This window comes from Marmota marmota, unplaced genomic scaffold, assembly GCF_001458135.2.
Source record: "Marmota marmota marmota unplaced genomic scaffold, marMar, whole genome shotgun sequence".
NCBI classification, from domain to species: Eukaryota; Metazoa; Chordata; class Mammalia; order Rodentia; family Sciuridae; genus Marmota; species Marmota marmota.
The window spans coordinates 14696878-14719845 of NW_025999999.1; the positions used below are offsets into that span (position 1 = coordinate 14696878).

General features: G+C 45.8%; 1 protein-coding gene across 4 annotated transcripts in view; it reads left to right on the plus strand.

Annotated features, from left to right (window-relative positions):
* The window catches only part of Rbm20 (RNA binding motif protein 20), a 185159-nt gene that overhangs the window by 121291 nt on the left and 40900 nt on the right, over window positions 1-22968 (plus strand). For all 4 annotated transcript variants that reach the window (XM_048807318.1, XM_048807322.1, XM_048807319.1 and 1 more), the window contains exons 2-5: window positions 10456-11542; window positions 13016-13077; window positions 14835-14926; window positions 15244-15332. In XM_048807318.1, the coding sequence (XP_048663275.1) occupies window positions 10456-11542; window positions 13016-13077; window positions 14835-14926; window positions 15244-15332 (1330 nt within the window). The remainder of the gene's footprint in view (window positions 1-10455; window positions 11543-13015; window positions 13078-14834; window positions 14927-15243; window positions 15333-22968) is intronic.

Here is a 22968-nt window from a genome sequence, read left to right on the forward strand (position 1 = left end):
AGAGGAATATGGAGTACCTGGGCGCAGCACCAATGTGGTTTTGGAAGCTCTGGTCAGCGAACGTGTAAACAGAGGAAATGCCACACAGTGAAAAGACCCTCAGCCATGTACCTGGCACTGTGACCTGATTAAGTAGCCAGTTATGAGAGACTCAGGGTTGCATGATCTCAGGTGGTTCATCCCACTTTTGGGGTCTCGGTCTCAACATAAATGGGAAATGGTCGTATTTGACTTAACTACCCATGTGGTGGTTCTGGAGATCAGAAAACTGACGAGATGAAAACACTTACTAACCCACCAACTGAAAAACACCCAACAAAAGAGAGATGGCAGGATTATTATTGCTGTTATGAATCATTCCAAAAGCTGTCATGGTGACATGAATCATCGTATGGTAATGTCATGGCAAAGGCCCAAACCCAGGTTAGTAGCGTTGACCCGGTAATCTCAAAATTAGTCACAGAGGCCCAGCCAGTGACGATCCAGCAGCACTATTGTTACCAGTGAAGAGGGTGCCATCAAAAAGCATGCCATCCACTCTCTCCCCAAAAGAAAAGAGCCCCCCCCTGCCCTGAGTGTTGTGGGTACATGTCCCACCATTAGCCACTGCATCAGCCCTGAGAGGGAGGGGACCTGGGTCCAGGTCCTACTCCTCTATCCAAGGATGTGACTTGGGCTGACTCATGTATGACCCCAACTTCACTGGCTTTCACTTTTTCCTCTGTAGAATGAGTGGGTTCAATGAAATAATCTCTAATACCTTTCTTGCAGTCTGTGACAATTAGCCTGACTTTGAACGTTAGTCCCTCTGTGTTTATGGTCTTTGTGACCTGGCATGTAGGGACTACCCCTGAGATTCATATCTGCACCTACCTTCTGAGAGCCCCTACAGTAGAGCTGAGGATTCTTTCCCTTTCCATTAACACATCATAACCACATATTTATGGGGTCCGGTGTGATATTTCAATGCATTATAAATCATACGTATTGATCCAATAGGGGCAATTAGCATTGCCATCTCTTTATCACTTCTTTATGTCTGGGGATTCCAAGCTCCTCTCTTCTAGTTCTTCTTAAACTATTTAATAGATTATTGTGAACTAACCTACCGTGCTGTGGAAAGGCAGAGCCAGCACAGACCTGACCCCGAGCATGGCGCTTTCTTTGATTTGGCCACATGATAAAGGCGTACCAAACCCAGAAAACATTCTCTTGCCTGGCCGTGAACCCTCTCACCTGGATTATATTTTATATATTAGCTCAAGAGAATAGATGGAATATTTGTTACTCAGGTGGAAAAGTGAATGGAGTTAAACTGGGAGTGGATTTAAATTCCCCAATTGGTCTTCGGGAAGCTGTGGTGCATATTCCAGTATGTTTGGTGGGGTTGGCCTAGACACTGCCATATTCTAGGCCGTGGTTCTTGGCTTCTGCTTTTGAGTGGCTGAACATCACAAAAGGAAGAGCCAGTGGCTGAGTCTGCACAGGCTCGTACTACAGAACTTCAGCCATGTCCTGTTGCTGTTCCACAGCCCCTAGGTCTCCTGTTGACCGCTGGTCTGCTTCACAAAGCAGCTGTTTTGACTCTCTGTTTCCTTAAGCCCCAGCCCCAGTCCTGCTCTCTCCCCTCTCAGCAGTCCTCTGTCCCTGACTTTATTTTCTCTTCATGTTTACATTGCTTTTACATCCATCTCTGTCTCCAAGGAAGATTCATCTGCCTTGGCAGAGGGCATCTACAGCCCATCTGGGGGTAACAACGATGAGGATGATGACTGGAATGGTAATGGCAATGACAATGACAACGGTCATAATAATAGTCGGAGCAGTGGTTGCTTACTGTGTCCTAGGAGCTGTGCTGGACAATTTGTGCACTCCTGTCTCTCAGCACTCACAGAGAGCCCATAGCTTAGATGTAGCCATCTGCCTTCTAACCATGATGACACCAAAGAGAAGGAATAGCCCACAGCCACCAGCTTTTCAGTAGCCAAGTAGAATTTGTGCCCAGGTTGTTACTAACTCTGAAATATGCTTTGGGCCTCTGGGCAATGTCCCTTCTCTTCCAGCTATGATGCACAGGAGAATCACATTGATATGGTGGGTACTCCATTAACATGACTGAATAGGTGTTAGTTCATTGTATCCTGAACCTTGCTGACTTTTATAGTCAGCTTTTGTACCACTATGATCAAAAGTCCCGACAAGAACAATTAGAGGAGGAAAAGTTTATTTGGGGGCTCAGGTTATCAGAGGTCTCAGTGCAGAGAGAGCCAGCTCTATTCTCTGAGCCTGAGGTGAGGCGGAACATCATGGCAGAGGAAAGCAGCTCTGGACATGGCCACTAGGAATCAGAGAAGAGTATGTGTCCTACTCACAGGAACAAAGTCTATACCCCAAAGTCATGCCCCAAAGTGGATTAATGCACTGATTAGGTTAAGGCCCTCCTAGCCCAATACTTTGGCCTCTAAACTTTCTTGCATTGTCTCACATGTGAGATTTTTGGGGGACATCTCATATCTAAACCATAACAGTGGCAGTGAGTCTGTCTTCAAAAGTGTGAGTGGCAAATACCACTTCCTGTGTAGAGGGATATTTTCTGAAAGGAAAACATGTGTCTGATCACACAGAACAGGTCTTCTTTCCAATTGTCTTGCACAGAATGTTACACCCTACATCTCTGGCACCTAGCAGGCCATAGAGCACTCTGACAACTTTACTGCTATGATCCTCTTCTATAAGAGAAGATTGTGGCTTCTTTTTATAAATGAGTACACCGAAGCTCAGAGAGGTAAAGACTCTTGTCCAGGGTCACATAGCTGACAAACAGGAATTTGAGGAGTTGAAACGAGAACCCAGGAAGCTTGATTCCAATCTGCTATTTGTTCAGGACAGCTCCCAGTCCCATAGGCACTGTATGACTCCCACTGTATGACTCCCCTGTGTCCCAACTAAGAAGACCAAAGAACCATTGTATTTTTATTAATTGATTTTTTTTTTCTCCTAGAGGATAACCAATGCAAAGCCAGTTCTTAGTTCAGCAAAAGTGACCTATTAGGTGTGGAGGGTGATTACGCCCCACCTCTTCCCCAGCCATGAGGACCAAGGCGCTGTTTCTCTTGCTCACAGGGGCACCTGTGTGTCCAGAGCTGGAGCTTTGGGCCTGTGAAAGGCTGTCCCCAGCTGACACCCTTTCCTCCCACACTGTTTGCACCCTGGCCTGTGACCATGGGGTGGGGCTCTTATCTACAGGGTGGAGGAACATTCTGTTTCCTGAACCTTCAGGAAGCAGGGCACTCTGGTTGGCAGATGCTCATACCAAAGTTCCTGCCCTAGCTTCCCTTGGTCCTTGTAGTGAGTCCACTTCCCGGAGAGAGTGTCAGGGAACCTCGTGAGAGTCAGTGTGGGCCCTGCAGAGGAATTGGGGAGTTCAATGAAGGTGGTTGAAGTAGGTGGGCCTTCTTTTTGCATTATTCTTTCTGTTAAGCAAATGAAGGAAATGTATTGGTTCATGTGCAGAAGAGACCAGAATGGATCCAGGGGAAGGTGGCTCAAGGTGCTCCCAGGAGGCCACCCAGCAGCTGCCTGTACCCTGTATCCAGGCCAGGGTCTTCTCAACTGGCTCTATTCTCAGGCAGGCTCTCCTTAAGTGGAGGCTTAACAACTGATTGAGCAACCAGGCATGACAGAGTATCTTTTTCCTGATTCCTCCAATGAAATTTCAAGGAGCATCCATCCTTGAACTAACCACTTCTCCACTGTGGCCAGCAGGGTGTGGTACTCTGACTGCCTGGGTCTGAGATATGTTGCAAGGGGCTTACTATCCCCATTTTACAGATGAGAAAATTCTGAGGGCTAGAAGAATTCAGCAACTTTCCCCCAATCTCACATCCTGTAACAGGCAGATGGAGGCCCAGGTCTCTGACCACAGTTCACCCTCCAGCAGCCAATCACGGACGGACCCCTGACGCATGCTCACATCTGTAGCTGAGTTAACAAGCCCAGTGTGTTGATAAGACTTTGTTCAGAGTTCAGGAACAGCCCTTGTATTGTTCTTTTTCCTTTGCTAAGTTTCTCTAAAACTTCTGAGGTATGAACCCCTTCCTCTGCGTCCTGTTGCCTTGAGCTTGCCTCGTCCCCCTTCACGTCCTGTCTCTCCTGTGGTATTGCAAAGGCTTCTCCTTCTCCATCTTGAGGTCTTGGCAACTTTGCATAGCTCAGGACAGACACTCAGTACATGTGGGCTGAACGGACAAACCCCTGAGCACCCTTTTGGCCATCCGATGGCTTCTCTGCCTGTATCTTGGACACTCTCCCTTCCTTTCAGAACAGAATGAAATGCATAACAAGAATTCTGCTGAGTTTTCAGCATTCTAACACAAACTGAAGACACTCTGCCCTCTCCTTGTGGCCAAATATGAATGCATCATTGCATCCCACCTGGGACTGCAAATAAAAAGCACAAGAGATTAGGGATCAATCAGGAACGCTATGGAGCGCAGACAGCTGCTGTGCCACTGTGCCTTCCTGCTGGACTCAGGAGGTTCACGTCCTTCCCACACAGTGGAATGAAACCCCTTGAAACAGTTTTCACCTGCATCTCCCAAACATTCCAGCATTCTCCTTTATGTTGTATTTTATCTTTAAAGCTCTTGAGAGAAATGCTGCTTTAATTTAAATATTTAAAAAAAAATCTTTCTAAGCAAATAGAGAACCAGGGTTTTTAAACTAATTATACTCTGTGAATTCTTTGTAAGAATTAATGGCTCAGAGAAATGAAAGCTCAGCCCTGGGGGCAGCCAGCCTTACCAGGCCCTGGCTGGATCAGTGCACCCACAGTGTGCTGTTTGTTGTACAAGCATGGATCAGCTTTGCGGTGGCTGTGAGATAGATATTCTCACTCCCTGCCTGGTGTCCAGCTTTGTAACTCACTGGGCTCTTCTCCTTCCTCCCCAGATCCCCGACCTGACTACATGACTGCAAATGTGAGGCTTAGAAGAGGAAAGGTGCATAGAATTGCCTCCCCGCCATACACCTTAGGCCAAGGGGCATCCCTGCTGTCATTGCCTCTGGAGCTTAGGGGGTTGTAGAAAGGACCAGCATCTTTGCATTTCCCCAGTACTCAGTGAGTGCCTTGCATATGGAAAGCACCCAGTTGTCTCTGAGTGGCAGGACAAACTACAAATCATTATGGATGGGTCTGATCATTTAGTGAGGAGAGAGAGAGTTCTGTGGCTTAGGCCTTTTAAAGGCAAAGCTATTCTCCTGAGTTGGATGACCTGGGTTCTCCTTAAGGTTCTGCTACTACCCAGTTATGTGGCTTGGGACAAACTGTTATCCCTCTGTGTTAATAAGGAGGTTCGATGAGCGGATCCCTAAGGGCCTGCAATTCTAAGCCTTCCCTAGTTGCAATGGCTCCAGCTGAATAAAGAAAATTGACTTTTAAAGGAAGACACCTCTGGGTTTTATCTGCTTGGGTAGAATTGGCTCCTGGATAAGTTCCCAGAAGGTCTTAGGATGCCCATGTAGGGGGTCTGTGCTTCCCAAGGCCCCTAAAGGGATCAGTTTGTACCCACCAGTTTCAGTCAGTGCCCACTCTTACCCCTGCCCTTCTGAGAGAAGCCTCTTTGGCATCTAAGTGTCTTTGGAGAGTGGATTAATTTCCTATTGCCACAGCAGTGTGCTGCCACATATATAGTGGCTTACAACAACCAAGTTAATTTTCTTACAGTTCTGGAAGTCAGAAGTCCAAAATTAGTCTTAGTGGACTAAAGTCAAGGGGTCATCAGGGCCAGTTCTTTCTGGAGGCTCCAGAGAAAACTCTGCTTCCTTGCTTTTTCTAGTTTCTAGAAGCTGCCCAGATTTCCTTGGCTCACAGCCCCTCCTCCACCTTCAAATCCAGCAGGGGATTTGAAGCATCCTCCCTGTTTTTGACCCCTGGTCTGGTTCTTATATCTTTTCTCTCTGATTCCAGTCTTCCTGCCTCTACCTTATAAGGACTAGGTGGTTACATAGGGCATTCCTGGATAGTTTCAGGCTAATCTTATCCCATTTTGAGATCCTTATTTTGATCACATCTGCAAAGTCCTCTTTACTATGTAAGGTAACAGTCACAGGCTGTGGATTTAGAAAATGGACATCTTCAGTGGATCATAATTCAATTATCCCAGTCAATTTCAGAACCTAGACTTAGGGAGAAGAGTGTATTGAAACTCCTGTGCTGGAATGGGAAATTATAGATAGTCCCCTAGGTGGGTGACCATCTACTGACTTACATGCTTTAGCTGTACAACAGCAAAATCCATTTGCTCTCTGGGCATACTTAGATTCCCCTTTTTGAACTATTCAAGGGCCTTTATTCAGAGAAATGTGTACTCACTTGAGATGTCCACATCTCCTCAAAGCCACGGCCATTTCCTTCATTCTTCCTTCTGTTCATGGAAGTCACTGAGTGCCCTCCCGGTGGGAGGTGGCATGCTGGCAAAATCCAAGTTGTCTCCAACACATATCCTTTCTTTTGTGGAGCTTAATTTTTCTCACAAATGGGAAAGAATAACAAAGTCATTTTTATCTGGCTCTGAGATGTGTTTTGTACTTGTATTTGAGTGTGGGTGGGCCTGATGTTCTGGGAACTCACTTCAAACAAAACAGCAAAACGGTACATAAGTATCACTCTATATCACTAGATGCATTGAAATTTCAGGTTGTTAATCTTGCAAGCTAAGAATTTTAGGTTTTTGCCTTTCTTTTACTTTAATAGGATGATGAGTCTTTTCCTAATGAAGATTTTAGTTCAAAAGAGGTGTTTAGCTATGATTCATGTAAAATCACTTCTAGTGAAGGTTAAATATAGTTTGGGACAGTAGGTATTAGGTAAGCGAAGTGCTGGCTAGCCCTCTTGTTTTTTTATGCTGGATCTGAGTGGGTAAGTTCCTGCAACCTGGGCAAACTCTGAAAAGCACTTCTCTCTGTGGCTGATGTACAAATGTCCAGCGTGGTCAGCCTTCCTGGTTGGGAACATAGCTCTTCCCCCCCGTGGCCTTCCAAAGGCAAAGAGGAATCTCCAGCAAGATCTCTCTTCAGCCCAGAATGCGAGTGGAGAAAACAGAGCTGACTTCTCTGGAAAAAACATAACCAACCTTGTCTTACTCTGGTCATGGAAACCAAATTGACACCTCATTATCGCCTTGTTAGTAAGGACAGTCTGTGTGCTGGACAAACCTGGTAGGAAGAGTTGGCCCTATGAGGGCTGGGTTTTGAGTTAAGCTTAATTGCTCTTCTAAAGCTGAACTACCTAATGCTACCCAAGTCGAAATCTATCATCAGACTTGACCATCCTCTTCTTTTGTATTTTTGTAGTGCCTCCCCATTCCATTGCCGCCAAGATTTGTGCTGGGCCACACTGGAGTCCCTAGAGCTTGGCTACAACCAGGGCAACTCCACCTCCCTGAAAAAAAAGAAAAGTTCTATAACTACCCTTCACCTTGGCCTTCCCAGTATCTTAAAATGCCAGCTTGTTCTGCCCTTGGAGCTCAGCACGTCTGCTAGCTGGGTGGCTTTTTAACAACTTCACAGCAAGTGTTTGATTTTTCACACAAATGGGAAAGAGTAACAAGATCATTTGTGTTAATCAGCTTTTTGTCACTGTGAAAAATACCTGAGAAAAACAACTTAAAGTAGGAAAGATTTATTTTGGCTCATGACTTCAGTCCATGGTGCACCAGCTTCATTGCTTTAGGCCCGAAGTGAGGCCTAAAGAACCCCAAGGCAGAAGGGTGTGGCAGAGGAAAGCAGCCTACTTCACAGTGGCCGGGATGGGGAGAGGAGAGGAAGATGGAGGAGGAGAGGGAGCAGGGGAGAGAGTGCGTGTATGGCAGGGGACAAGAAATACCCTTCCAGGACATGCTCCCCAGTTACCTACTTCCTCCAACCAGGCCCCCCTCCCACAGCCTCCACTGCCTCCCAGTGGTCCATTTAGGTATCAGTGGATTAGTACAACGATGAGGTCAGAGCCCTCATGATCCATCACTTCCCAAAAGCCCTGACTCCGAACACTGCTGCATTGGGTACCACCAGGCCTTTGGGGAACACTTCACCTCCAAACGATAGCATCATTTTTATATGGCTCTGAGATGTATTTTGTACTTGCATTTGAATGTGGGTGTGTCTGATGTTCTGGGAACTCACTTCAAATAAGACAGGAAACAGCCGATGAGGGTGTATCAAAGGGACTACATACTTTAATTGCCTGATGCTTCTCTTCTTTTCAAAGCCTGATTGGAGTCTGAATCCTACATGCTCAACACCCATCCTCACCAAAGTGAATGTTTACTAAAGAGGCCATCTAATCCCTCCGAGCTGTAGGTTCTTGCCTTGCAAAATTGGGGTGAAAATGACCAAATGAGGTGACACAGGCTAAGCTCTGGCCACACCGGTGTATCATAATAGATGTGATCAGTGTCTCCTATTCCCCTTCCTCCTCTCCACCTCCACACTGCCTCCAGTGCAAAGCGCAAACCTAAGCAGAAGCCGACTTCCACTCCAAAGTGGAAGAGGTACAACAGGCCTGTCTCCAAAGTGGGACAGTTGTGACATGCCACCACTTTCCACACGTCTCCTCTTCTTCCCCACCTGAGCCTCTCTCTCCCTTTTTGCTCTCTCCCTTTGGACTTTTGTTGCACAGTGTCTGGGACAAAGGAGACTAAACTGTCCCAGCTGGGGATTTCCCGCCCCACCTCCCATTCACGAGCATGCTGACTGCATGGCCTGCCCTGTCTGTGGCAGTCCTGATTTCAGATTCCACAGGCCTGTTCTTCCCATTCCGATGTCTTAGAAGTCCAGTTCATCAAATGTTGAACACATTTCTTGATTATATCCACTTCCCACAAGGGATCCTTAAGACCTCAGAGCCCTGACTCTGGTAACCACTCATCCCAGACTTTCTGGCAAAGTCTGTCTCATTTCCAGACTAAGTGTCCTCATTTGGTCCACAAAACACCATAAGCAACCGACATAGATCACCTGAATGGCCCATGTCAGGCAGAACACCATTCCCTCCTTGCTGTCCCATAAGATTCCATGAGAGCTAACTCATGCCTACTACCCCGAATTTAGATTTTTCACTTGTAATTTTTGGGTTGTTGCTTATGTTAGTTGGTTTAAGAGCTGAGTTGTTATTCTGGGATGTGAAATGAGGACAAGGATGAAAATAAGTTTGGCAAAGATATGCATACAGTTCACTCTGCGTGCAAATCTGAAACCTGCTTTTTTCACTTAACATTGGAGCATATGGATTTTCTCATGTCATTAAATGTTTTTTTTTTTTAATTTTTGTTTTTGTAACCGGTGACTTTACCTAAAAGATTCAAGATAGTGTTTATCATTGGCAATGATGGGCAGGGTGGGATGGGGAGAGCAAGGACCCAAGGAGGCTGGCTTTAGCATGCTGGAATGTTTTCTATATTAGGCTTGAAACTGAATAAACTTTTTTTTTTTTGGTATTGAGGATTGAATCCAGAGGTATTTTACCGCTGAGCTAGATCCCCAGCCTTTATTTTAAAATTTTGAAAAAAATTTTAGACAGAGTCTTGCTAAGTTACTGAGGCTGGCCTTGAACTTGCAATCCTCTTGTCTCAACCTCCAAGTCACTAGGGTTACAGGCATGTGCCATCCTGTTTGGCTGGATATACTTTTTTTTTTTAATGTCTTAAATTTTACATAATAATGTAGAAATTTAAATATCATTAGTAAATGATTACTTGATGTTTAATTATGTAGATATAATTTACTCAGATCAAATCCCATCTTCCCACTATTGGATGTTGGTTATTTTCAACTTGGAACTCTTAAAACAATATAATGTTAAATATCTTCAGATATTTTGTCTTAGAATAGATTTGTAGAATTGAATTTTGGGTAAAAAATATGGGTGTGAGGAATTCATATTGCCAGACTACCTTTTACCAAAGCAGTATGAATTCAGACTAGTACTGACATTCTATCTAGTCCATGTAACCTCTCCAGGGCTGGGAATGTAGCTCAGTGATTCAGTGATAGAGAGCACTTGCCTAGCATGCATGAGGTCCTAGGCTCAATCCCCAGTGCCAAAAAGAAAAGAAAAGAAAAAAGGTATCACTTCCACTTAATTTCTCCAGCACTGGTTCTATTTTTATTATCATCAATATTTTTAATGTTGGCTGTTTTGCAAGGTAATTTTTGTTTCTAATGGTTTCCATTTGTATTTCTAATTACCAGGGAGATGGCACGTTTTGTCATATAATTTTCCAGTGGCACTTGTGTCTTTTTAAAACTTGTAAGCCTAGGTGTTTTCAACTCATTTGTAAGTGGCACCCACATAGAAGGGTCTTATTTATGGGGAGGGGGACCAAAGATAAGCAAAAACAGTCCCATGTTCCCTTCACTGAAGCCAGCTGTGCACCTAGACCTCTCGTCTTCCTGCAGTGCCGCCAAGCTCCTGGACAAGCAGCCCTTCTCTGTGCGAAATCCGAACCCTCTGCTACCTTCGCCTGCCAGTCTCCAGCTGGCCCAACTGCAGGCACAGCTCACCCTCCACCGGCTGAAGTTGGCACAGACAGCTGTCACCAACAATACTGCGGCCGCCACGGTGCTGAACCAAGTCCTCTCCAAAGTGGCCATGTCCCAGCCTCTCTTCAACCAGCTGAGGCATCCATCTGTGCTCGGTGCCCCCCACAGCCACACTGCAGTGCCCCAGCATGCTGCAGCCCTACCCAGCGCCCGGTTTCCCTCGAGTGCAATTGCTTTTTCACCCCCTAACCAGACACGAGGCCCAGGACCCTCTGTAAGCCTTCCCAGCCAGCCTCCCAGTGCCGTGGTGATGCATCCTTTCAGCGGGGTGATGCCTCAGACCCCTGCCCAGCCAGCCGTCATCTTGGGCATTGGCAAGGGGGGCACTGCTCCAGCCACCACGGGATTCTACGAGTATGGCAAAGCTAGCACTGGCCAGGCATATGGCTCTGAGACAGACGGTCAGCCCGGCTTCCTGCCAGCCTCAGCCTCTGCCTCAGGCAGTGTGACCTACGAAGGGCACTATGGCCATGCAGGACAAGATGGTCAACTTGCCTTTTCCAAAGATTTCTATGGACCCAATGCCCAAGGGTCCCACGTGGCAGGTGGATTTCCAGCTGAGCAAACTGGGGGCATGAAAGGCGAGGTAGGGGCCCTGCTGCAGGGTGCAAACAGCCAGTGGGAGAGCCCCCCTGGATTCTCTGGCCAGAACAAACCTGACCTTACAGCAGGTCCCAGCCTGTGGCCTCCACCGCCCAGCCAGCCCTATGAACTGTATGACCCCGAGGAACCCACCTCAGACAGGACCCCTCCCTCCTTCGGGGGTCGGCTCAACAACAGCAAGCAGGGTTTCAGCGGTGCCCGGAGGCGGGCCAAGGAGGAGCAGGCCATGCTGTCTGTGCGGCCCCTGCAGGCTCACGAGCTGAACGACTTCCACGGTGTGGCACCCCTTCACCTGCCGCACATCTGTACCATGTGTGACAAGAAGGTGTTTGACTTGAAGGTGAGTCATCCAGGGCAGGCTGGGAGCCACAGCTGGGAACCTACTCAGGCTCCCGGCCCCATCCAGCTGTGCCAGAAGGTGAACATTTGGGGACTAGGGAACAGAACCTTGCCAGGACTCTTGATTAAGATGACAGGTATTAGAACCTAAACGAATTCACAAATGTGTCAGGGGCGTGGCCTTGCTTTAAGGCCAGTGAGAGATTCCTTGCCTCATTTATAGATGAGCAAGCTGAGACCCAAGGAGATGGAATGACCCCACCTGGGGTGCAGAGAAGGGCTCTGGGACTTGTCTCCTGCCTCCTTGTGGAGGGCTGTTCCTCTGTGTTGGGCCTAGAATCCACTATTCCTCAAGTACAAGCATTGTATTGAGTTTGAAAGGAAAAGAAAATGTAGAAACTTAGAGTCATGGGCAGGGAGCAATTTTTAGGTGGGACTTAGACAAATTATTATAAGGGGCCTCAGCCTCATGACACCTTCCCACTGGTTTTAAGATGCTTTGAACTGCTATAAATAAAATCCCATTATAGTGTAATTATCCCCCCAAATTTATTGATGATGCAGTGATATATTCCAAAGCAATGATGACTGTAATAACTGACATATATTAAACCCTTTCTGTGTGCTGGGGTAACTCTATGAGGTATACCTGGGGTTATCTTCACTTCACAAACAAGAAAACTGAGGCACTGAAACGAAATGACGCACCTCAGACCTCCTATCTAGAAAGTGGCAGAGGAGAGATTCAAATGTGGCATGTAACTCAGTGGTGGGTCCTCGTTAGCATGTGTGAGGCCCTAGATTTGATCCCCAGCACTGCAGAAACCAAAACCAAAAACGTGTCTGACCCGCCCCTAGCCTGTGCCTCTTAGGTACTGGACTGTCCTGCCTCCCATTTCTCATTCAGTCATGGAATATAATGAAGTCCTTCCTTAGTGGGAGTCACATCACAGGGTGTTACTCACCTCTGCCTGGGTCAGATCATCCATGTGCGTCCCTGTGACTTGGTGGGACATGCCCTCTCACTTCCAGCTTAGGGAGGGAACTGGCTAACTCTGGAGGTGCTCAAGGATTGTGTCTCTCATAATCCTTTTCTAAGGCCTTTTTACTGGTGAGTCCACTGGTCAGAATCTCCCAGTTGGCTACAGAATTGGGTGTGTTCTCTCTGCAAGATCAGAAGGAGCAGCAGGTGGGTCCCAGGGTCCAATGAAAGGGGATGAAGGAGTCTGACTGTCAAGTTTGGGTTACTGTCCAAGATGGGCATGGGATGTATGGACCAGGGGCCCCTGGAGTGAGGGCAGGGTGAGGAGGCAGAAGCAGGGGGGCGGAGGGAGGGAGAGGAAGATGTGCGTGTGCAGGGTTGGACCAGCCTCTGGGAGCTCTGTGTTCCCTGCCTGACGATTACTCTGCACTCATCCTCTGCCTCCCTGTGATGCAATTCTACTTTAGTCATTTTTCTTTCCTTCTGCCCTAGGACTGGGAGCTGCATGTGAAGGGGAAGCTGCATGCTCAGAAATGCCTGGTCTTTTCTGAAAAGTAAGTGCTCTTCCAGAGATTGGATTCATGCATGCGCTCAACAAAATTTATAACACCTGTTGTCTGTTGTGCTCTGTGCTGGGTGCAAGGGAAACCACAGAGAACAAAATAAGCCAAGTCTCTGTCCACAAGGAGCTTACACTCAATGCAGAGGAGACACACAATGAAAAACTAGCATTCCTGGTGGTAAATGCTAAGCAGAAGGCAGCACTGGGGCAGGGTGGGAAATGTGTGTGCATTCACATGGGCACTGAGGGGCTGGTCCTTGCATTTCAAAGAGGGCATTTGGAAGAGACTTCATTGAGGACACCTCAGGAGAGGATGGAATGAGCCTGGGGCTGTCTGGGGGAAACATATTCCTGGCAGACTGGACAGCAGGTTTGAAGGCCCTGCAGATGGTGTGGACCTGGGATACTAGACAACATCCAATGTGACCAGGGCAGAAAGACAGGGAGAGAAGCCAGGGAAGTACCAAGGCCCAGGTCCAGAGCCCCCAGTCACTGTGAAGACTCAATGCTGCTCTGTGATTGGAGCTATTGGACGGTTGAGCAAAGCAGTGATGTGCTCAGACTCCAGGACAGGTCCCTGACTGCCATGCTGAGAATAGACACTCAGCAGCCCAAAAAGATACCTAGAGACCAGTGGAGGTGGAGAAGAGAGGGTCTGGCCCAGGGGTGTAGAATAGACAACTGGGTTCTGTATTTTGAAATGGGCCCATTCGTAAGATCTCCCCTTATTATTCGCAGCAGCCAGAATTCAAGAGCAGCTGGAACAAATGAATGAGTAACAAAATGTGGTCTGTGCACACGGTGGAATACTACTCAGCCTTAAAAAGAAAGGACATTCTGAAACATACCTCAGCATGCTTGAACTTTGAGGACATTGCACTGAAATAAGCCAATCAGAAAAGGACATGTACTGCGTAATTTCACTTGTGGGAGGCATTTAGAGAGGACAGACCCATAGAGACAGAAAACAGATGGTGGTTGCCAAGGTGTGGGAGGCTGAGAGTCAGTGTTTGGTGGACACAGAGTTTCTGTTTTGCAAGATGAAGAGTTCTAGAGATGTATGGCGGTGGTGGCCGCACAATAGTGTGGACGTGTTTTATGCCACTGACCCAGTATCTTCAAAATAGCGAAGATGGTCAATTTTATGTTGTGGTTTATCACAACTTAAAAATAATTTTAAAATTTACAATTCTGTGGCGTTTAGCACATTCATGAGGCTGTGCAGACATTACCACTATCTAGTTCCTAGATATCTTCATTCCCCCCCAAAGGAAGCCTCAAACCTGTTAATTCTCTGCTATTCCCCTTTCCTCCCCCCACCTCCCAGAACCACCCGTCTGCTTTCTGTCTCTAAGGACTAGCCTCTCCTGGACATTTCAGGTAAATGGAATCCTATGTGACCTTTTGTGACTAGCTTTTTAAAATTTAACATAATATTTTGAAGCTTCATTCACACATAGACCTTTTCATGGCTGAACAATATTCCACTACATGTGTATGACATTTTGCTTAACCATTCATCTTTTGATGGGCATTTGGGTTGCTTCACAGAATATTATTACTGTGAATAATATTCACAGTATTCAGCATGGTGCATACCGCTGCCATGAACAGTCGTGTACAAGTTTTTGTGTGAGGACCTGTTTTCAACTATTTAGGGTCTGTACCCAGGAGTGTAATTGCGGGGGCGTAAGGTAATTTTTCATTTAATTTATTGAGAAACTGGTTCACCTTCTCACCTCTCTCCAGTGCTGACATCCGGTGTGTACTGGCTTCGGCAGAGGGAGCGCTGTGTGGTTCCCCGACTGGCACAGCTGTTTACAGCCCTGCTGGAAATGAAGGTGAGCACAGCCCTACAGGTCACAGTTTGCAGTCAGCTACTGCAGGCTTGTTATGTCCTGTCTTTAAGAACCAGGACTTCTCTGATGCATCCTTCCTATGCATTTATAAAGCAAACAGATCCCAAGCCACTAGCATGCATCAGTATTCCCAGAGATATTTCATACTTACACGTATTGCTGATTACAACATGCCCAGAGATGTAATCATGCCAATCACTAATAAATGTGTTAAAAGGAAATTTTTAGTTTTCTCATCCCATGTATGTCCTTAGCATGACTCCAAAGTTTTCACCTGGTTTGTATCACTTATTATTTAGATTATGCCTCAAATCTTGGAACATCATACGCAGCCATTCCGGCAAGGCCATTTGCTCAGTCAAATCCTGCATTTCCTTCTGGGACAAATGTGAGTACAGAAGCCTTTTCTCCATTGTCATTCCCAAAGCATTTGCTTTACTTTCTGCTTCTGGGCTTAGTGGTGCAGAGGAGTCTGGGATGCGGCTGTGAGGATGAGGCTTTGTGTCCTTCAGAAAAGCATCCCTAGATGGAGCCAAGAGGTGCTGCCTTCAGTCCGGCTAGTATCGAAACATGCGTGAAGAAGCTGACAAAATTCTTCAAATCAAAGGCATTCACTGGCTCTCTAGCACTCAGCACTGGTTTAGAAAACAAAACGAAGTTTGAGCTTTTATTTATTTTTTTAATTCTAAAACCATTTCTGATGTTTTATTAAAGTAGGTCATTCCCTGTGTGAGGGTAATTCTGAAACTTGAGCCAAAAAGAGAGTTTTGGGCAGTAGGGAACACATACTAATTGTGTTTGCTGACCCCTTGGGGAAATGATTGGTGCCGTCTAATGATTTTTGTTTTCTGTTTTTAGTTTTGTTCTCTCTGCATAACATGCATTTAGTACCTCAAATTCCTAAAGCTTCATCTTTCCTTTGCCCAACGGTTGTGACCCCCTTTCTTACACTACACTCCCTTTCTTACACTTCTTGCACACCTGCTGTGTGCAGCCTCCCACTCTGGCACATGGGACATGAGGCCAAACCGGTTACAAAGCAAAATGCGCCTGTGGCCGCACCCAGCTAGAGGGCGCCTGGCTCAGTGTTCTTCCCTCTGCCTGTGTTTTTCAGTTTCTGTTGAGTGGAGCTGCAGCCTTTCTCTCTCCTTGTGCACAAGCTCTCTGCAGCCGCCCTCCACGTGCAGTCTCCTCCACATGTTGGGGCATTTGTGCAAAACAGGGAAAGAGCAGGCTGTGAAGTGTAGCTTCTGGACCCAGTGGGTGAGTGAGTGGGGAGGAGGGAGGTTCGTCACCACACACGAGGCCTGTCCGGACCCCAGAGTCTGTCTATTCAAGTCTGTTTTTGTGATGTTGTGTGGGAGAAGTGCTTTGAGATAGCACCTGTCTGGAAGCCCACATTTTCATGAAAGAGAATTTGATGGTTTCTTTCTGCATTCTCACCACTTAGAGCCAAGTCCAGGTCACTGGCAGCTTTGGGTCAGTCCCAGGAAAGTGAAATACTGGTGTGAGGTCCTTTGTCTTTAAGGACAGACCCCCTAGCAACAGAACTTTATGTTCTGTGCCCTGACCCCCAGGGCACAGGGGGGTTTCCAGGCCCTATGTGTAACAGAGGCATCTGTGCCCACATCCTGCCCTGGGACTCCAACCCCAGGCACTGAGGTGGAGGGGACTGTAACTGAAATAGGAGGGCGGGACTGGGTAACAAATGGCCCAAGGGTCAGAGCTAGTACACAGACCACTTCTAGAGGTCTGGGCACAAGACAGAGAGTTGGCATCAACTGAGCCCCTTATAAAGAGAACTGGAGGGACCAAGGATGTAGCTCAGTAGAAGAGAGAGCACTTGCATACAATGATTCCTCCCCCTAGTAAGTCCCCCATTCCCTCCCTCTCTCACCCCATAAGCTGCTTAGGAAGATCTGAGGCTACCTTGGGGGTGTCAGGGATTTCCCTAGTCTCAGCCAACCATGGAGCAAGATAAAGAGGCCAGTCATGTGGGGCATCCAGATTCTTCTGCACTGGGACAGCATTCCCAAGATGAACTCAGGCATTTGAAGGCATTTTCTGTAAACTCCATGTTAGGGGAAAGCACTATTTGACTGGCTTTCTCATTATAAGTTCTCTGAAGTCTTGCTGGTCACTCGAGCCTTCCCAAGGACATCTGGGGGAGAGCGCAAAGGCTGCCCCAATCAGTTCCTGCTTTACCAATGGCTGATGTTCATTCACACCCTTCTGTTAGATTTTGGAGCCGTGTTAGCCATTTTTGGCAAATGGAATTGAAGGCACCCGTATTTCTCTTTTGGAAAACCTGAGATGCAAATGTATTAACATGTGAAGACAAGTTGAGAAATGAAGAGCTGATTGATCAGTTACTGAAAAACATTTTTCAGGACTCCTTTAAGGAGCTGGAGAGTCCCACAGATAGATTATTGATTTTTTTTTCTTTGTACAAATACTGATCTTCAAAGACAAGCAGGCATCAAAGGTTGACTCTGCTGTTACCAAAGGGTGCTCTGCCAGGCTCCAGTGAGTGCTGACAGCCTCTTTTGCATACAAATTTATGATTTTCCTGCATACAAGTGTTATGCTTATTGTGAAAATTCATACAGAAAATAAGGACTTAACAAGGAGAGGGTAACCCCCCTCAGAGATCTCGAGAGGGCTTTGATGCTTTTCCCCCCACAGGTGTGTGCCAGGGTCTTCTGTTGAATTCCATTCACGTACATCTTTTCAGAAACACGTTTTGTTGGGTAAAATCAGGCATAGCCAGGAATTTGCCACTGTAGGATCACTATTGTCTGTGGTGCAAAGAGCCATTACTGCTTCTGAAGCGCCCTGTATTTAAGCAGGAGAACCAAGCCCCCCGGGGCTTTGGGATGGAGCCTGTAGAACATACCTGAACTGCTCTGGATCTCAACTGACCCCAAAAACCATTGGCCACCACCACCACCACCCAGCTCTTCTGGCAACAGCTGGGCTAAATTTAAAAAACTTGCCTTATCTCTGCTGGAGTCCAAACATTTCACTCCATGTTTATTTCTTTTTTTTTTTTTTTTTATAATTTTAATATTTTTATTTTTTAATTCTCGGCAGACACAACATCTTTGTTTGTATGTGGTGCTGAGGATCGAACCCAGGCCGCACGCATGCCAGATGAGCGCGCTACCGCTTGAGCCACATCCCCAGCCTCATGTTTATTTCTTGATGTTGTTGTTATTATTTGGTACTGGGGCTTTTTTTTTTTTTTTTTTTTTTTTTTTTTTTTNACAACATCTTTGTTTGTATGTGGTGCTGAGGATCGAACCCAGGCCGCACGCATTGTTCCAGATGAGCGCGCTACCGCTTGATTGCCACATCCCCATGCCTCATTGTTTATTTCTGATGTTTGTTGTTATTATTTGGTACTGGGGCTTTTATTTTTTTTTTTTTTTTTTTGAGTGCTTGACCACTGAGCCACATCCCCAGCCCTTTTATTTTTTTATTTTCAGATGGGGTCTCACCAAGTTGCTTAGTGCCTCACTAAGTTGCTGAGGCTGGGTTTGAACTTGAGATCTTGCCTCAGCCTCCCCAGTTGCTAGGATTACAGGCGTGCACCACTGTGCCTGACTCTCCGTGTTTATTTTTGACAGTGGAGTGATACTTGTGTGCTGTGTTTGCTGGTGGCAGGGTATTTGTGTCTGTCCCCAGTCCCTCCCACCTCACTCCAGGGTCTTCAGAGATGGGTGTTCCCTTTCACTTAAGCTGCCTCCATTTGACAGAGCAGAGGCTCCTGCTCTTTGGCCGCCTGAATAGTCATAAACAGCGTAATCAGGTTTCTGGAAGGGGCTGTTGGGGCCTTCTCGGGCTGTAAATAATTTTCTTGCGCCTGCCTAAGGTGCATTTTGCCTGTAACTGTCTCCATAAAACCATCTTGCAGGTTTCACAGCCACCTTGGAGTTTATTTAGTGCAGGTGCTGTGAATGGGCCTCTCCAGCCTGGGATGAAACCCATGGTTTTTATTATTTCTTTCTCACCAGTTCCCTGCACTCTGGGGACTTGTATAAAAAAGGAAACTGAGACTCAGGGAAACAAATGCTTGTGGAAGACCAAAAGGTTACGTCATAGGTTATCCCTCAGACACTGGCTGTTTCTAGGACATCTGTCTGTCCTTCTGAGTTTATAGCTCAAAGTACTCTAGTCTCCTGACTTCTTGAGCCTCAGTAGTAGTAATTGATATGGCCTGTTCTACCTGCGCCCTGTCCCTGCCCTACCATCCCAGCTGACATGATTTCTGTCCCCTCAGCAGGGGACATTTTATGCATTTTTCAGCTACATGGGAGGCTAGGCAGGAAGATCGCAAGTTCTAGGCCAGCCTGAGCAACTGAGTGAGACCCTGTCTCAAAATGAAAAATAAAAAGGGCCGGGGATATAACTTGGTGGTAGAGCAACCCTGGGTTCAATCCCCTGTACTGCAAAAACAAACAAAAATAACACAAGACGGGGATATGACACTTGTTCTCCTGTCTCTGTGAGTGGCCATCTGTGAATAGCTTTTGTTTTTTGGGAAAGGAAGTAACACATGATGTAAAATAATATAATAATAATAATAATAATTTCTGACATTAACAAATATGAAAAAACAGAAACTCCTTTTTTGCAGAGAAAATTATAGATGTCTTTTGCTATATCTACAGATAATTTTGGCTAATGTATGCATACATGTTTAATGAATAAAAGTCTATTTTTTTGCAAAAGTCAAGTAATGCCATATAATCTATCATGCAGTTTAATGTTTTTTGCTTAACATGAGTTCTCATATTTGAATTGATTTCCAGCACCTTCCCATATCAGAACATAGTCTTATTTTATAACATTTTATATTATGTGAATTTACCTTCATTCATCAATTCTGTGATTGATAGTTTTCAGTGAGACCTGAGTTTTATTCACAATCTGCCACTATTAAATTGACTGCAGATTAATTTCCTCATCTTCTCCTGGGCTTCCGTGTCCTCACATAGTTTGGGGTGTAGGCCAGACTACCTCCAGTTTAATCCCATGATTCCAAAGTTTACAGGGATAAAGTTGCCAGCATGTGAACCACCCAAGATCGCAGGCAGGTCTGGCACCAGTAAAAGTGAATTCACTCAAGTCAAAGCTAGTTTGCTCTATAAAATATTTGATAGTGTCAATAAAGGCTTCCATGTTAAACTAAGATCTATAGCAATGAAATCCATGCCCATTTGCCATCTGCAATATTATCTTCAGAGTCGACATCATGAGGAGTAAACATTTGCCCTGTATCTGTCCTTAGGTGTGGTTAGCGCACAACTAGCAGAGGTCTGCAGACTCTGTGCTACATGCAATTAGGTCACACAAAGAGAGGAGGCTGAGGCACAAAAATCACTTACTGAAGATCGAATCTATACTCCCAAGTTCTAGGAAGCATGTTGAGAGACTTCTTTCACCTGACAGGCCTGTTGCCCCGAGCCACATCCTGATTGAAAGTTATTTGAACTGGGCCTCTTCTTTGAACTCATGTGCAAAGCCTGTTCCTACTTGCACCAAAGGGCATTGTAAGGTCTCAGAACCTTCGTATTCAAGTCTGTTTGCTTCTTTCACATTTCGCCTCGCTGTAAAAGATTTGTGGGTGAGTTGGGAGGTCTGGGCCCCAACCATCTGAACTATTAGAAGCAGCATCTGGTTTTAAATGAGCAACCCCAGTGAGCGAAAATGCATAGCCCAGGACTATGATCCCAGGGGGGCATTCGAGGTTACTGCTGGCCTGCAGGCAGGCTGAAGGCTCTGCCAGCTGGGAAAGGATGATTTTCCCTCTAGGTTGGTAATGAGGGCTTTGGTTACAGCCCTGACACTTTAGCTCTCTTAGACATCTGACCTTGGGCTGGAGAGTTTCAAATGCACCTGTTGTCTTTGTGTCTCCTGGGAGCTCAGCAGGCAGAGCAAGCAGAGGACGTGAACTGAGCCTGGCAGTGCTCACACCAAAAATTCAAGACAGTGAAGTCTTCCCAGTCTCTTTAAATTCATCTGCTCATCTTTTAAAATTTATTTTTGATAACTTTCAAAATATTTTAAATTCATAGAAAAGTTACAAAACAGGTATTAGGAACTCCCATAGAACTTTTGCCCAGATTCATGTTTTACCCATCCCCTTAACATTCTCTCCCTCGCTTTCTATCACTCTTAGGCAGTTACACATTTTTTTCCTGAGTCATTATTTTGGAGTAGGTTGGAGATATTGGACCTCTTCAACTCCATTTCAGTGTGAATTTCCTAAGAACATGGAATTTCCTAAGAACATGTTATCTAGCCCCCATACCACTGCTATTTGATAGTTCCCCCTTTTCCCCCAATCCAGGATCATTATGATGGCACATCCTTTAATGGCTGGCGAAAAGGAGATCAATCTGTATTTATGGGAGCCTGCTGATGCCAGGCATTGCACCAAGGCACCCTAACTTACACTGTGGCATTTTATCTTCTTGACAGGGCTGTGGAATAAATTTTTAGAGGATAACTTTTAGAGGGGAGTAAACTCAGATCCGGAGAAATTCAGTAATTGGCCTATGCTGGCCTTCTGTAACTGGGAAGCAGAGACACAGACTTGGGTCTGTCTGATTCCCCTGATCCCCTGACCCTGGTGCCTGGTGTCTATAAAGCATATACATGATGTGGATCTGTTCTCAGAGAGAAGATCTGTTCTCTCTAGTTCACCTCAATGTATCTATCATCTCAACTCTCTCGGGCACCATGGCAGCAGATTTAGAGAGCAGCAGAGCTCACAAACAAGAAGATAAACTTAGAGCTTATCTGTAGTGCTGGAAAGATGAGATCATCACCAACACAGACAAGCATGCCTGAAAAGTGAACATGCTTGTAAATGGATGTGCAGCTGAACAGCTGAGCTCAGACAGAGAGACGGCGAACAGCACACTGACTGGGTGGGTGATGGACAGAAGGGCTTTCCTGTTTATGCTGAGCACCCAAGGGGAAAGGTGTCATTATCCTGTGTCTTATGGCTTAGCCTTCAAGGCTTCTGGGAGGAGTGAAATTTAAGAACTTAGAACCATAAACATAGATCTTTTATATATGGAAAAGACTTTAGACATATAGGCCACCTCCCTCATTTCAGACATGGGAATAAGGCCCAGAAAGGGAAACTAGTTTTGCACCTAATCAGTGGCTGGGTTGGGAATGGAACCCAGGTCCTCTGTTTTCCAGGATTGGCTTCTTTCCACTCATATCAGAAAGTCCCATGGTTTTGATAGCCCAACATCCCTTTTATTCTGTGCTCCTACCCCAAGCAGCCCCTGTCCCATATTCCCTATTTGGAAAGATTTTATCTGTCAAGTACTTATATTAATGTAATTAATATACTAAGTAATTAACTAATTACCTATTTTCACTAATCAAAGATACAGACACACCAATCAGTATAAGATCTCAGTTGTGTTAAAAGAAAAACTTCAGATGAATTAAGTTTAACAGGATTTAACTGAGCAAATAATGATTCACAAATCAGGAAATCCTCAAGACCAAAACATGTTTAGAGAGCTATTATCCACCAGGTAGGCGAGCAGCATTGATGGACAGAAAAAGGAAGTGAGGAAGGGACAGACGGATTGGTTATAGCTAGGCACTTACTTTATTTGAATCTATTCTAATTGGTTGACTGCATTTGATTGATTGAAGTTCAGTGGCTGTGATTGGTTGAGACTCAGCTATTTGTCACAATAGTATACTCCTAAGGCCTTTTGTGAGTTTACTTAATAAGTTAGGTTGTGGGGTGTTAAGTAAGGACTCCAAGTATAGAGGCTTCCTTAGGCCAAATTTAGTTTGATTTGACACAAATTTACCATATCAAGAAAGTGAAGGTCGGGCTGGGGATGTGGCTCAAGCGGTAGCGCGCTCGCCTGGCATGCGTGCGGCCCGGGTTCGATCCTCAGCACCACATACAAACAAAGATGTTGTGTCCACCAAAAACTAAAAAATAAATATTAAAAAAAAAAAAAAAAAAAAAAAAAAGG